Consider the following 15,091-nt stretch of genomic DNA (forward strand, 5'->3'; position numbering starts at 1 on the left):
GGCAGTCAACAGGGAATACGCTGACTTAATATCAAAACTCCAAACCCAGAAAGAGATGAAGGGGAGAAAGAGCATGGCCCAGTGGATAGAGCACAGGCTTGGGAGTCAGAAGGATCTGGGTTCTAATCCTAGCTGTCACTTTTCTGTTATGTGATTTTGGGCAAGTAACTCCACTTCTGTAGACCTCAATTACCTCATCTGTAAAATGGATTAAGGAAGTGAGCCCTGTGTGGGACAGGGACTACGTCCAACCTGATTAACTTGTTTCTCCCCCGCTACTTAGAATAGTGCTTGGCACATAGTGCTTAAATAGCATAATTATTATTACTCCAGTGCTTACAACAGTGTTTGACACCAAGTACATAACAAGTACCACAATTATAATTATTAAATAGGGGGTGACACTGAAAATAGAGGTCCTGGCTGGCGATAATGCTGTATTTAGGGGCAGAAGTAGTTTCAGGAAGAATTTTGTGACCAATTTTTTTTAATCAAGAATATCTACTTCCTGGTGGTGACTGAAACAATGGGAGAGGGCTTGAATGAGCCCAGAGGGGTGGGGAAAGGAGGGAAACACAATCATACTTATTGATTCTTACTGTGTGCAGAGGACTGTACTAAGCACTTGGGAGAGTACAGTACAGTAAGGTTGGTAAACACACTCCTTTCCCACAGGGAGCTTACAGTCTAGAGGGGAAGATGGGCATCAAAATGCATTTCAGACAGGGAAATGAGTCCAAGAATAGGAACAGAAGTGCTGTTGTTCCTAGCTCTTGTGGGCGCTGGCCAGATAAAAAGAATTAGTGCATTAGTCAATTAGAAATGAGATCAGACAAGGGCCCTTGGGCAAAGGTGTCAATCATTTGGACTCCCAGGCCAGTGAGGAACCAGGTCCAGGAATGTATTCTCACTAGGGAATAATGCTAGCTTGTTTGAAATCCACAAATGAAGCTCCTCCCACCTCTTAAAAGGCAATAAAAATAACTAGTTCTGTGTTTCTAAGGAGACTAGCAAAGGACAGCCTTTCTGTGTGCGCAATATGAAAGGGATTGTCTGTTGTACAGTTTTCTCCCTCTACACTGCACGCACAGATTTATGGCGTCAGTCAATTAGCGTCATCATCTGATGGGGGACAGAGCTTCCCCGCAAAATGTAAGCATTTCCAAGGGAAGCATACTAGATTTCCCAGGATTCAAGGGAAGCGCTCTGAAGATGATTGACTGTCTCCCATCAGAAATTGATTTATTGCCAACAGCTTCAGGCTTCCCAGCTATTTTACTCAGTGCACGTGCCAGTCGAATAAAGCGCCCTCGCTCCCACCCACCCTTCTCTCTGTCAACTTTCTGAGTGTTCAAGGCACACATCCCTCTCAGAGCCTAAATTGGCCCTGGCACCTGATCAGTAGTGGCAAAATCAGCTTTCTAATTTGGTTCTGATGCTTGAAGTGTGTCTTCAAGAAATGCCTCCCAGGCAGGCTTTTTGTAATGAGCTTTCTGCGATTTTGTGCGAAAGGGAACTGTCTCCTGCTTTCTCCTCTGCAATCAAGAAGGCCTTCCATAATAAGGCATTTAACTTCCTGAAAGTCCTGGAGGATACAAGCAGAAAAACAGCTAAGTGCAGATTTTTCCAGTTCCTCATGGGTTTGATGCCATTTGCTTTCCTGTCCAGCAACTTACAGCTCTGATGTGTTTGTAAGACAAAAATTCCATTCTCAGTCATTTTCTTCATGCTCCACCTCCAGATTTTAAGGATGCTGTCACTCGGGAAAGAGGCTCCCGTGAAAATCTTAAGGAATCTGTTATTTTGATGTCCTCTGTCCTGGGAAGTTGTGACGCTTTCTTTTTCCCCCTCACAGGCCTGCAGAGTTAGCAACAAAGTATGCAAATTTTTCTGAAGGAGCTTGCAAACCTGGCTATGCTTCAGCGCTTATGACTGCCATCTTCCCCAAGTAAGTGATTGGTCTGCTTTGTTTGCCCCATTACAGAGCCTCTCTTCCTCTCCACCTCACCCCCTTCCCCATTGCTACACCCTCCTGCTCTACTTTGTTCCTCCCTGATTCCTGGGTGACTTGACCAGAGTAGGAAGTCCAGGTCAGAGAAGGAGGAAGATGGGCAAGCAGAGCTACTGTTAGTAAGCTTGGGCAATCCAAGCACTCAGAGGACCCCAAATTACATCAAGGTTCATGTTTTCTGGAGCTGCAAAAGTTGTCCCTCTGCTGGGCTGATTTAGGACACTGGTTTGAAGTTGTTCCTAGTGTCAGCTCTCAAATTACCCCGAGAGATCTCTCTCTTGGCATCTCCTCTCTTGGGAGTTTCAGTTCTAGGGCTGGAGTTTGGAGGGGGGGTGGGGGGGTGTCCAGGGCCAGAGCCTCAGGAAGTGATGCGGGGATGGATATATCATCTGGGGACGGAAGCTGCCAACAGAAGCAGCGTGGCCTAGTGGATAGAGCACAGGCCTGGGAATCAGAAAGACCTGGGTTCCCATCCTGGCTCTGCCACTTGTCTGTTGTGTGACCTTGGGCAAGTCACCTCACTTCTCTGTGCCTCAGTTCCCTCATCTGTAAAATGGGGATTTAGACTGTGCGCCGCATGTGGGACATGGACTGTGTCCAACCTGATTAGCTTGCATCTACACACTGTACTGTGCTTAGTACCGTGCATGGCACATAGTAAGTGCTTAAAAAATACTATTAACTTCTAAAAAAATACTTGGAGGAGAGGTTCAAAGCCAAATCTCGGAGTTCTTTTTATCACACCTTTATTGGGTGCCGAATTCAAAACGGACTCTGAAACTTTGAAAGCACATTCAGGTTTTCTGAAACTGCAGCACCTGCTCCTTGGTTTCGCTCCTCTCCATCTCAAGCTCGGGACAAAACTAGCTGATAACCTAAACCGAAGCACTGAAGCCACACAAAGGACGGGCATCCAGTTTCATGGGGAAGGGAGAAGGACATTCAGACCTGAGGAATGTTGATCTGGAGGGACAGAATAGCCACCCAGGCTTCCACATCACAAGAGGGCAGCCCTGACCTTCATAATCATTTTCGACTGGAAAGGCTAAGGGAGTTGGAAGCCTTGTCCCTTAATCGGAGAAGGAGCGTGGCCTAGTGGATTAGAGTCTATACCTGGGCCTATGCCTGGGAGTCAGAAGGACCTGGATTCTAATCCCGGCTCCACCACCTGTCTGCGGTGTGACTCACTCCTCTTTGCTCAGTTACCTCAGCTGTGAAATAGGGGTTAAAATTGTGAGCCCCATGTGGGACAGGGACCGTGTCCAACCCGTTTTGCTCGTATCCACCCCAGCACATAGAACAGTGCCTGGCACATAGGAAGTGCTTAAGAAAAACCACAATTATTATTCATTATTATCTGGGAATCCCATATACCTTTGAAGGAGCAAGTCGAGGTGAATGTTTGGTTGGAATCTTGTCCTTCATTGTAGAAAGGGGAGAACTGAAGCTGTCAATTTGTAATGTGCTGCTGTATTGAATTTCAGCATCACTTTCCAAATTTGAAAATAAACCTGGGATTCCTGTAAATGCTTCTGATTTTTATAGAAGGCAGTCAATCAGTCCATGGTATTTATTGAGTGCTTACTATGTGCCAAGCACTGTAGCAAAGCAGAGTTATTTATTGCTGTTGCCATGGTTGCTGGAACATATTAAAGCTGTTAGTATTAGGTGATTTTCGTAATAGTAGAATTAATACTATTGATATTTATTCTCAGAAAACCCTGAGTGCCAAGAATGCACTAGGTGTTTTACAAAATGCAGAAATGGATTCAGTGACAGCACAGATCTAACCACAGCAAAGAGGAAAAATGGAATTGGTACCGCACTGAGCAAAGCACTATTCGAAAGGAGACTAGCCAGCTAAGGGCAGAGAGAATATCCTCATGACCCTGCTGGTGCTGAAAACCTTTGACTTGACCCAAAGGGGGCCAGTCTTACTCCTAGAAAAAGGAGTGAGGGGATCAGACCTCAGACGAGTCACTTGATTTTTCTAGGCTTCAGTTTCTCCACTTGTAATTGGGAATCAAAATTCAGTCTGTTCTCCTAGAAAGTGTATTTCCATTTCATGTTTTGGATAGAACACAGCAGGTTTAGAGAACATTCTTCCGCTAACATGTGTCTGTCTGGATCCAACAGGGCACGGTGTTAGAAGAAGCAGTTGTGTGTAAGTGTGGTGTGAACATGGCAGTAATATTCTAATGAGAGGTTCACCAAGATTGTAGTCATGGCATCTAGGAGAAATGACATCTCTCTCTCCCTCCGTCCTTTGGAAAGATCTCTGAAAAAGTATTGAATCCTTGGCACAAAGAGACAATATAGACTGAAGGCCATACTTTTTTTTTTTTATCAACACCAGTAACCTGTAGCAAACACCGTTCTACATTTATGGGTCGAAAATTCAAACACACAAGCAAATGTCACTGATAATTAAACAAGAATGTGTTTTAAAACTCAGAACTAAAATTTTGGGAAATTAAAAAATAGCAATTATTTTTGTTTCAGCCTCCAAGTTCTGATGAACACAGACACATTGCAGCATTTCCTTTACAGAACTAGAAGGGGAGGAAAGGTATCAGGTCACCATTGGAGGAAAGAAAGAGCCGGTGCCTGCCCTCTGATGCAAAATAATCCTGTTATCAGAAAGGCCCATCTTAAAGGAAAATAGGTCAGCAGTTCTGAGTACCAGAGAGGACAGTGGATCCAGGAGTAGAACAGGTAGCATGTTGTCAAAGCAAAGAAGCAGGAGACTTTCTGAGGTAAATGATAGGGTGAAAAGAGCAATGTGGATACAGGTGATAAAAACAGGAGATGTGCAGCTTGAGAATTTTCAAAAAAGCCTATGGGAACTTAATAGTACGACGGCGAAGGCAGAAATGGAGAGAAAACTGTTTGAATGAAAAAGTAGTCTTCGAGAAATGATATCCGGCCCCGAGGCACAAGGCAATGACATTAGACCTGCTCAAGATAGTGGGGAGCACAGTGAGAACACATTTTTATCATCTCATGAGCACGTTTCAAACTGAGGGATAAGCTTATACTTTGTGGAAGAAAGCAGAGGTCTGAAAAGAAGAATGTCTGGTTTCTATTGCTAGTCTTGATAAGAGAGGATGCAGTACTCTCTATTACCCCAAAGGGTTCTGCCAAGCAGTAATCATTTACAACATAATCGCAGTGAAGTGTTCGAGTATTGGCAAGACCCTTTTTTAATAGCATTTGTTAAGTACTTACTATGTGTCAAGCACTGTTCTAAACACTGGAGTAGGGACAGGATATCAATCAATCAATCAATCATATTTATTGAGCACTTACTGTGTGCAGAGCACTGTACTAAGCGCTTGGGAAGTACAAGTTGGCAACATATAGAGACGGTCCCTACCCAACAGTGGGCTCACAGTCTAGAAGAGGGAGACAGAGAACAAAACAAAACATATTAACAAAATAAAATAAATAGAATAGATATGTACAAGTAAAATAAATAGAGTAATAAATATGAACAAACATATATACATATATACAGGTGCTGTGGGGAAGGGAAGGAGGTAAGTTGGGGGGGGATGGAGGGGGGGAGGGGGAGAGGAAGGAGGGGGCTCAGTCTGGGAAGGCCTCCTGGAGGAGGTGAGCTCTCAGTAGGGCCTTAGTCCCCAATCCTCATAGAGCTCATAGTCTAAGTCGGAGGGAGGAGGAGGTAATTCCCATTTTGCTGATGAGGTAACTGAGGCCCAGAGAAGTTAAGTGACTTGCCCAAGGCCACACAGCATGCAAGTGACAATGCCAGGGTTAGAACCCAGGTCCTTTGACTCCCAGGCCTCCTTCCACTAGACTAGCCTGCTTCTCCAAGCCATTTTGATAGAGAAATAGCAGGGACACCCAAGGCAAGGGGTGGTTGAAGGCATGTTTTTGAAACAAAATTGTTGATGGTTTTCTTGGTTTGTCCACCCCTAAAATATCCGTGGAGTTCTTATTGCACATTTTAAGGGGGACCATCAAAGAGACATAGAAGGGGCAGGGTAGGGCACCGTCAAAGATAAGGCAGTGGTTTGTCTGACCCAATATGACACTTGCAATATTCTTAGATGGTGAAGAAAGCTCAGACTGCTTAGCAGAAACACTGTGTTTGAATGCTTACCATGCGTCCAGGTTTCTTGAGTTGTAAAAGTGGAAGGAAAGTAGACTCCACTTTACAAATTGGAAGGTTGGTGAGTGTGAGTTTCTCAAAAGTAAATATTGCGTTGCCGGGGGGCACAATATGAGGTAGTACATATTTAGAAGTTGACCGAGAGTCTGCATGAAATGATTCATTTGTTCTTTTTGCCCTCATTCCTCACCACACTGAAAAAGTGATCTCCCTTTGGAGTCTTTTCTTTGTGGTTGAAGGGTCTAGAGGACCCAGGTATGGAAAAACCACAACAGCCAATCAATCAAATGTATTAATTGAGCACTTTCTGTGTGCAGTGTACTGTACTAAGCGCTAGGGAGAATACTATATTACACAGTTGGTAGGTACGTTCTGTAACACTCTGCTTTCTTCCTAGTCATGGCGTAGGAATTTCAGAATGCAGTACTGGAGCGATAACTGCCTTTTCTTGAGGCATGAGTGTCAGGGACTTCAGCAGAAACTCTAGGAGAAAGTAATAGAAATAGTGTTTATTAAGCACTTGCTGTGTGCAAAGCACTGTGCTACTACTACTACTAATAATAGTGGCATTTATTAAGCGCTTACTATGTGCAAAGCACTGTTCTAAGTGCTGGGGAGGTTACAAGATGATCAGGTTGTCCCACATGGGACTCACAGTCTTCATTCCCATTTTACAGATGAGGGAACTGAGGCCCAGAGAAGTTAAGTGACTTGCCCAAAGTCACACAGCTGACAAGTGGCAGAGCCGGGATTTGAACCCATGACCCCTGACTCCATAGCCCATGCTCTTTCCACTGAGCCACACTGCTTCTCGTGCTACTAAGCATTGGGAAAGAATACACGGGTAAGAATTAAATAGGGGCCCTGGCCCTCAAGGGGCTCACGACCTAAGAACAAAAGGGGGAAGGGGGACCGCAGAGGTATCAAGAAAAAAAGCAGTAAGTTCACAAAATCTACCTAAGGTGCAACCGAAAAATCCGAAAGAATTGTAGAGTCTCAGAACCAATCACCTACTTGTTTCAGTGGCCGTGTTGATCTCTGTCTCTCATTGATCTCCCTACTTCCTGGGAATCCTTAGGGAATGTCTTAGCAGCTACCGCTCCCTGAGAGAAAAAAGCAGATCTGAAGCCAGCACAGAACTGTCGCACCCCAGGGTGTGAGTAGCATCACACATACTGGGTCCTGTCTGATGAACCCAGTGAGACCAGTATCCTAATGGGGAGTCCTCCTTTTCAGGTAAGAGGAGGCCCCGCCAAGGACTCCCTTCTCCAGTGGGGGTGAACTTGTTTTGTGCTTTCCCAAGTGCTTAGTACCGCATATTGTGCTCAGTAGGTGCTCAGTAAATACCATAGCTCTTAGTAAGTGAAGTCATGGCTCACATCTATCCTGGGGCTTGTTTCTACTTTCTGCCACAGAAAGTAGATGTTGCCAACTTGTACTTCCCAAGCGCTTAGTACAGTGCTCTGCACACAGTAAGCGCTCAATAAATGCGATTGATGATGATGATGATGCCACAGAGCCTGATAGGAAAGCTCGATAGGGAAACAGCATGATTTAGTGGATGGATTACGGGCCTGGGTTCTAAACCTGGGTGCACGACTTGTCTGCTCTGTGACCTTGGGCAAGTCACTTCTCTGTGCCTCAGCTGCCTTATCTGTAAAATGAGGATTAAGATGGTGAGCCCCATGCAGGATGTGGATTCATGTCTAAGAGAAGTAAAGTGACTTATCCAAGGTCAGACGGCAGGCATGCAGCGCAGTCAGGTTTAGAACCATATCCCCTGACTCCCACGCCCGGGCGCTTTCCAGTAGTCTACACTGCTTATCACCTATTGGTATTTTCTGTCTGCGCAGTTTCCTGTGGTAATGTATTTATTCTATGGGCCGACCACTCCCTGGGTGAAGACCATACTTCCTTTTATATATTTTGAACCAGCCACTCTTGAGCATTGTGGGATTTGGTGAGCAACCATTTTGTTTACCCTGCTAATACCCTAAGAAATGCTGTTTACCAAGATTGATTAACATGTGAATAAAGCTCAGTGAAATTGGGAACCATTGTGAAGCTTGGAATGGGCAGGCGAGGGCCACAGGTGATTGGAGGATGCTGGGAAACCAGACAGCAAAGAAGAATAAAATATTGTGAACAAAAATGCAAGTTGCTATGTGAGGGAAATAATTATGGGGAAGAAAAAAAGGAATGGCAAAAGCTGATGAATGACAGTTTAGCCGACTTCACCCTACCCCCAAGCTATTTCTTGGCTGTTTGCAGATTATTTGTGTTTCTTCAGCAGAGGGTTTTTTTGTTTTATTTTAATTTTTGTAAAGCAGTCCTTCTTGCTTGAAGCTACTTTGGAAGCTTCATGTTCCTTATTTCCTCCTCCTTTTTTAAAGGAATTGTAGCTATTGTCTTTTGGTGTTCACTCCCTTCCTTACCTTTTCCCCCCACTCTCAGCTCTTGCTTTGTGATTAAGCTAAATGGGATTCATTGACCCAGCTGCCCCTACTCTCTGCAATTTGCCCCATCCCTGCTCCAGTTTCCTTTGAAGGCCCCAGGAGACCCTTTATTCATTCATTCATTCAATCATATTTATTGAGTGAAGGAAGGTTTTGGTCAGGATGGGTGAGCATTTGGGTCAGAGGGGCATTTGGCAGGTTTTTTCATTGTTAAGGCTGGTCTTACACAAAGAACTCTCTTCAGTTTTTTTATGGTATTTGTTAAGCGCTTATCCTGTGCCAAGTTCCGTACTAAGCACTGGGGTATATACGAGATAATTAGATTGGATACAGTCCCTGTCCCACATGGGGCTCACAGTATTAATTCCCATTTTACAGGTGAGGTAAATAAGGCACAGGGAAGTTAGGTGACTTGCCTAGTGACTTGCCCACGGTCGCAGAGCAGACATGGGGCAGAGCCGGATTTAGAACTCAGGTCCTTCTGATTCCCAGGCCCTTGTGCTGTCTACTGGGCCATGCTAAAAATGCGATTTTTTCTTTTCATGTGCAGCAACGATTGCTGTAGCTTTACTTTTTCTACGTGAGGATCTGAGTGTATCCCTACAGTTGGGGCATAGTGCTAATACTTTCAGTGGTTGCTTGCCTCCATCTGCCTGCTTTGGAGCCGACAAGGGGAGGAGGGCTGCCCCGTTGGTTTCATCACTTAGAGTTCACCACCACCTCCCAAAAGGCTTAGCCCTGGAGAAAACCCTGAGATATTCAGGACATATTTACAGACCAACTGATTGAGTACTTCAGCTTGACATATGCGGTAGACTCTCCACGGCCCCATTTCACCCTCTACATCCCTTTGCTACATTCTTCTGAAGCTCTTGGTGCCCCGGCCTTCATTAAAGCTCTCAAATAGACCCTCTCTCTCCCGTCTCCACCTCTTCTCTCAACCATCCCACCGCTTTCTTCTCCACAATTGCAAGCTGCAAATGATTTCTCTCACTGTAGCGCTACAGAACTCCAGGCCTTCCGCTTGCACTCTGGATCCGAGGCCCTTTGGCATCCCAAATGCCATCTTTTCTCTCCAACTTCCGTCTCTCACTCTTGCTCTACTCCCCCCTCCCCCCCCACCATTCGTTAGTTAGTCAGTAGTATGTATTGAGTGCTTAAAGTGTGTAGGGCTGTACTAAGCACTTGAGAGAGTACAATATAACAATATAACAGACACATTCCATGCCCACAGTGAGCTTACAGTCTAGAGGGGAAGACAGTCATTAATATAAACAAATAAAATTATAGATATTTACATAAGTGCTGTGGGGCTGGGAGAGGGGATGAATAAGGAGAGCAAGTCAGGGTGATAAAGAAGGGAGTGGAAGAAAAGGAAAAGAGGGCTTAGTCAGGGAAAGTCTCTTGGAGGAGGTGTGCCTTCAATAAGTCTTTGAAGAGGGGGAGAATAATTGTCTGCTGGATTTGAAGAAGGAGGGCATTCCAGGCCAGAGGCAGGATGTGGGCGAGAGGTTGGCTGTGAGATAGACGAGACTGAGGTACAGTGGGAAGGTTAGCGTTAGAGGAGCAGAGTGTGTGGGCTGGGTTGTAGGAGAGAAGCAAAGTGAGGTAGAAGGGGGCAAGGTGATTGAGTACTTTAAGGCTGATGGTAAGGAGTTTCTGTTGAAGGTGGATGGGCAACCACTGGAGATTCTTGAGGAGTGGATTTCTTAGATTTCACTCTACCTCACATATCCACTTGACACATCTACTCCTAGGTACCACCCGCCTCAATCCTCTTCTTCACCACTCAGTTTATGAAAATCGGAATCTCTCTCTCTTGCCTCCATTTCCTTTTTTCCAACACTGTTATTCTGGCTAAGACTGCCCATTTCTAGAAGGTAGAAAGGGGTGAGGGTGTACAGTGAAATCTCAAAGTCTGAAGATGACACTAAGCTTTTCCGTTGATGAAATACCATGGAGAACATCAGGAAGTCCCCATCCAGCTGAATGATTGGGCAGAAAATTGGCAGACAACAAATGCTAGGTAACACATATAAGGAAAAATAATCCCAATTATGACCACGTGATCTAGACTGTGAGCCCGTATTGGGTAGGGACCGTCTCTATATGTTGCCAACTTGTACTTCCCAAGCGCGTAGTACAGTGCTCTGCACACAAAAAGCGCTCAATAAATACGATTGAATGAATGAATGGTGGGCTCAGAACAGTCCATCACAGCCAGGATAGAGATCTTGGAGTCATTGTTGACTGTTCTTTCTTGTAAATCATTGATCCCATGTGCATTCAACCTCATCAGGAAGGGCCTAGAAAATCACGCAAAAAAGACCCAGTTTTGCCATTGCCATTGTTGACAGAATACTAGGCTGAATGAACTGGTAATGGTGTTGCTTTATAGTTGTAATATTATGTTTATAACTATGCCAGCTCTTTTTTCACTTTATCCCTTGCCTGCTCCTTCCTTCCTTCTTCCTCTCCCCTTTCTCCCTGTGGCTCTTTAGCCTCTATCTCTAGTGTCAGTGGCACAATACAGTTCTCCCAAGTGACTTTAATAAATAGCAGTTGTGGTGATAGTAATAGCATAGAGTCAGAGCTTCCCATTACCTGTTCCAAGGAACTGATGTTGGTTTTTAGGTCCAATCAATGAATCACATATTTATTGCACACTTATTGTGTGCAAAGCACTGTATCCGGTGCTTGGGAGAGTACAATGTAACAGAGTTATAGCAGGTCCAAGTGAGAAGAATGACAAAGAGCAGTTTTCAGGCCATAATCTCTCGAAGTGCTGCAAAACTTGGGGGGTCCACCAGTTTCACTGAGTTCAGTTGATGCTCTTTTAGAGTTCTTTTCTGTAGCTTTCCCTGAGGAAAGCTTGGTGTGTCCCTCTTTCCTTTTCTTTGCAAAGCGTTGCTTGTATTTGCCTCTTTTTACCCTGCCCCTGACCTGAATGGTAAAAGGCCTTCTTCCCACAAACCACAAGCAGCTGCTCATAAACCAGCCGACTAGCCTTCAGCCGCCTGCCTGCAGCTTTGCAACCGCAAACTTCTGTGTGATGACAAATTTGACAAAGGGGATCCAGGGGTTGAAATGGAGATGGAGTGAGGGGAGGCTTGGGTGTCTGCAGCCCACAGTTGAGTCTGAACTTACCAATAAGAAATAATGTGAGAAAATCAGTATTTTGAGAGATTTATGACCCACAGGAAATCACAACATGTGGCAAAAGGGAAAGGTTTTTCAGTCGAAGGTACTCTTTGACCCAGAATGAAAATACCCTGGGGGGGATGGGAGGCTCGGGGTTAGATGGGGACCCTAGGCCTTCCTGTGACCACAGCAGTGACTTGGAAAGTCTTCAGGAGTAGAAGTATGGAACTGCAGCCCCGGGGGTTAAAGGAGTCTCTTGGGTATTAGCCAGTAGATTGAAGTAGAAGGCCTTGTTCTCGTGAATCATTCATGTTGGTCTTTGCCCACAGTGATGGTTACGGAACCAAATTGCAGTTGGCTGATTAAGAGCACATTTTGGGGCCCAAATTTCCCAGGATCGGGAGATTTCCATTATGTTTCCTGGGCCATTGATTGTGTTCCTTCTTCCATCCTGAAAAGCGGGTATCACTCGCCTCCCTGAGGAAAAATCATCCGCAGATGAACTCTCTTAGATTGACGCTTTTGTGCCGAGTTTTGTTTTGTCTTCCCTCCTCTCCACGTTCCACATAACTCTCCTAAACAACGTCCCATATCTACTAGGCCTGCAGCTGACTGCTGCTACTGCCAGATCATATGCTAGCTTTAGAGAAAGAACACTTCAACCTGGTAACTAAGGCAAGATTTACATCTAATCCCTGTTTCTTCAGTGTTCATCTGCCGTAACCCTCCCTGTCACTTCCTTTACCTCAAAGCCTCTCTCCTTTCTTACAAAAATACCTCCCTGGATTTGTTTTCCGAGTTGCCTCTTTTGGAATAGCCGCGTGCCGCTTCACAGGATCCCCGGAGCCTTATTTCAGGTTGAATTTGAATTGGGAGCCAATGAACCGCTCATCTTCTCCTTACCAAGTGAGATCACCCTGCATTTTGCCCCTTGGGTCCCACTGGTAGGACCGATAGAAATCCTGCTTTTCAGCCATATCGGTTGTAGTAACACTAAGAGGCAGCAGTATGGGAGCCCGGCGCAGAGCAGTGGCGGCAGTAGCAGCAGCAGGAGGTAAGAAACTACAGCCGAGAGCAGCCACCACCGCCATCCAGGACTCCTCGAGTCCCCTCAGTTCCTAGGGACTCCATTCCAGGCTAGCAGCCCGGAGGGCTCCAGGTCACCGGTGGAGGCAGTGGCCACCCTTATTGTAGTCTGCTGCTCTGCTCTGGGCTGAGGAGGTTTCTCAGCGAGAACGTGCCACTTTGAGTTTGTAGGTGAGGTTGTCCCTTTAATTTTCTTTCTGAGTAAGCAGGTTGTATGGGTCTATCCCCCTGGCCTCTGTAACTGTATCTTGTGATATCTCTCTCTCTCTCTCTCTCTCTCTCTCTCTCTCTCTCTCTCTCTCTCTCTCTCTCTCTCTCTCTCTCTCTCTCTCATATGTCTCCCCCTCATTTCTTTCTGTCTCTTCCTCTTCTGCACTGCATGTGCAATTTCTCTCTCTCTCTCTCTCTCTCACTCTCTCTCTCTCTCTCTCTCTATCTCTCTCTGTCACTCTCATCTCTCTCCCTCTGTCAGTCCCTGATTCTGATAATTCATCTTTATCTCAATACTCTAGGTGTTCCATGGGTGATGTCTGGTCATCTGGATGACCCCTTCTCTCCTTTCCCTATCCATGAGAGGGGAGGGTGGACAGAATTCTGGTTCCATGTCACCCTGAGCTCTAAACTATCAGAGTCTCAGGGGCAGCCCAACAGGCAGTGTAGCCTACTTTTGTACCCACCCACCACTGCTCGAAAGAGGAGAAGGGGAGGGAAGAGGAATATGGGCAAAAGCTGCTATCATCACCTTTAGAACATTGGGGTGGTTGTGCCGGTTTGGGCAAGTGCATGCCTAAGTGTCTGAGAATGATCCCACCCAGCAGTAAGGGACTGATAGTTTTACTGTGGTAGTTTTCATATTTGTTGAAAGTGCCGTATTATTCATTTCCTGGTCACCTGTCTTCCCTCCCCACCTCCTTGACTTCAGATTGTGAGTCCATCCGTGGGGCCATCTCTGACTCAATGCCCAGGTCCTTCCCAGGGTTTTCCTCCAAGAGCGTAATGTATGTCATTACTGCTACCATCTCTGACCCTTTCCTGTTTTTTCCCCCCTTTCCTCCCCCACCCACATGCTTGAACTCTCTGTGCCCCCTTTCCTTGGAAGTTCAACCTCATCCTACTTGGAGGTACAGAAAATAGGGTCATTTGATCTGATTCAGGATTTGAAGGGCTTATTTTACTTGTCAGTTACTGGGAAAGAAAATCCAACTTGGGAACCCTTAGTCTCTTTGACTTCCTAATTGTTGGGTTGTTCTATGAGAATAGGTTAGCTTTCCCTAACCCTCATCTTCCACTTCTGTAACATGGTGATGGTTGGATGGCACACGAACCAAAGTGTCTCGCTATTTGAGAATAGAAGTTGAAGAAATTAGGTGGCTATTTTAGTGGGGAATGGGAGCATGCTGCAAGAAAGGATACTGGTGAAAGGGAGATTTACACATGCGTTCAATACTCCAGTTCATGTTGGAATCTGATGGGAGATTCCACAGGCTCGTGTGCAGTTTACAGATGGCTTTTCTGTTGCCCGGTTTGCAGGTGGCACCTTCTGTTTATTCCCCTTCTCTGGCCAGCCACCACCTTCCAGCCATTCTTGTTCTGAGATGGTTGAATTGTGCTACTAATTTATTCACTGCCAACTTGGGTTGCATTCAGAGTGGTGATTCAAAGGCAGAGGTTTCCATATCTCATTCCCAGTTCCCTAAATAAATACCCCAAGATGCAATGATTTAAAACCTTCAGACAGAATGGCAGGTCACTTTTTCACACACACCTCCCCCCATCCTTATTGAGTAAATAAATTTAGCCAGCCTAAATCTTTCCCTCCCTCAGTAGTAATTCATGTTGAAGACTGGGTTTCTTAAAGGCAGTTTTCAGAGCCGCTGAACTTGGACACCTTGTCAGGCCCTGTTTCCCCCAGTACCTTTGTCAGGGAGAACATGTTTGAGAATTTATGGTCAACTTACAGAATTCTGTGCGGGAATATGTGAGTTGGTTCCGAGAGGCAGAAAGGATTTTCATTTGAATTTTTGGAACTCTAGCTGTGGTCCTTTGAATTGGAGTGATCCAGTTCAAGCCAGGGTAAATACTCACTATGAAAACATTGCCTTCGACTATCCAAGCCTAACTGTTGTTGTTACTTAACATTTATACAGCTCGCTATGCTTTCAGGGCACTGTACAGTCGGTACTTATCTCCCCAGGGGTGGACAGGGCTCAGAAGAGTGTTCCTTGGAGAGAGGGAAATGGAAGTAGAAAGAATTAATGATTG

General features: G+C 45.4%; 1 protein-coding gene across 5 annotated transcripts in view; it reads left to right on the forward strand.

The window, feature by feature from the left end:
• ST3GAL3 (ST3 beta-galactoside alpha-2,3-sialyltransferase 3) overlaps positions 1 to 15,091 on the forward strand; it is a 237,255-nt gene that overhangs the window by 123,341 nt on the left and 98,823 nt on the right. For all 5 annotated transcript variants that reach the window (XM_038760591.1, XM_038760590.1, XM_038760589.1 and 2 more), the window contains one exon: positions 1,856 to 1,948. In XM_038760591.1, the coding sequence (XP_038616519.1) occupies positions 1,856 to 1,948 (93 nt within the window). The remainder of the gene's footprint in view (positions 1 to 1,855; positions 1,949 to 15,091) is intronic.

This window comes from Tachyglossus aculeatus, chromosome 18 (genome assembly GCF_015852505.1).
Source record: "Tachyglossus aculeatus isolate mTacAcu1 chromosome 18, mTacAcu1.pri, whole genome shotgun sequence".
In the NCBI taxonomy this organism is placed as follows: Eukaryota; Metazoa; Chordata; class Mammalia; order Monotremata; family Tachyglossidae; genus Tachyglossus; species Tachyglossus aculeatus.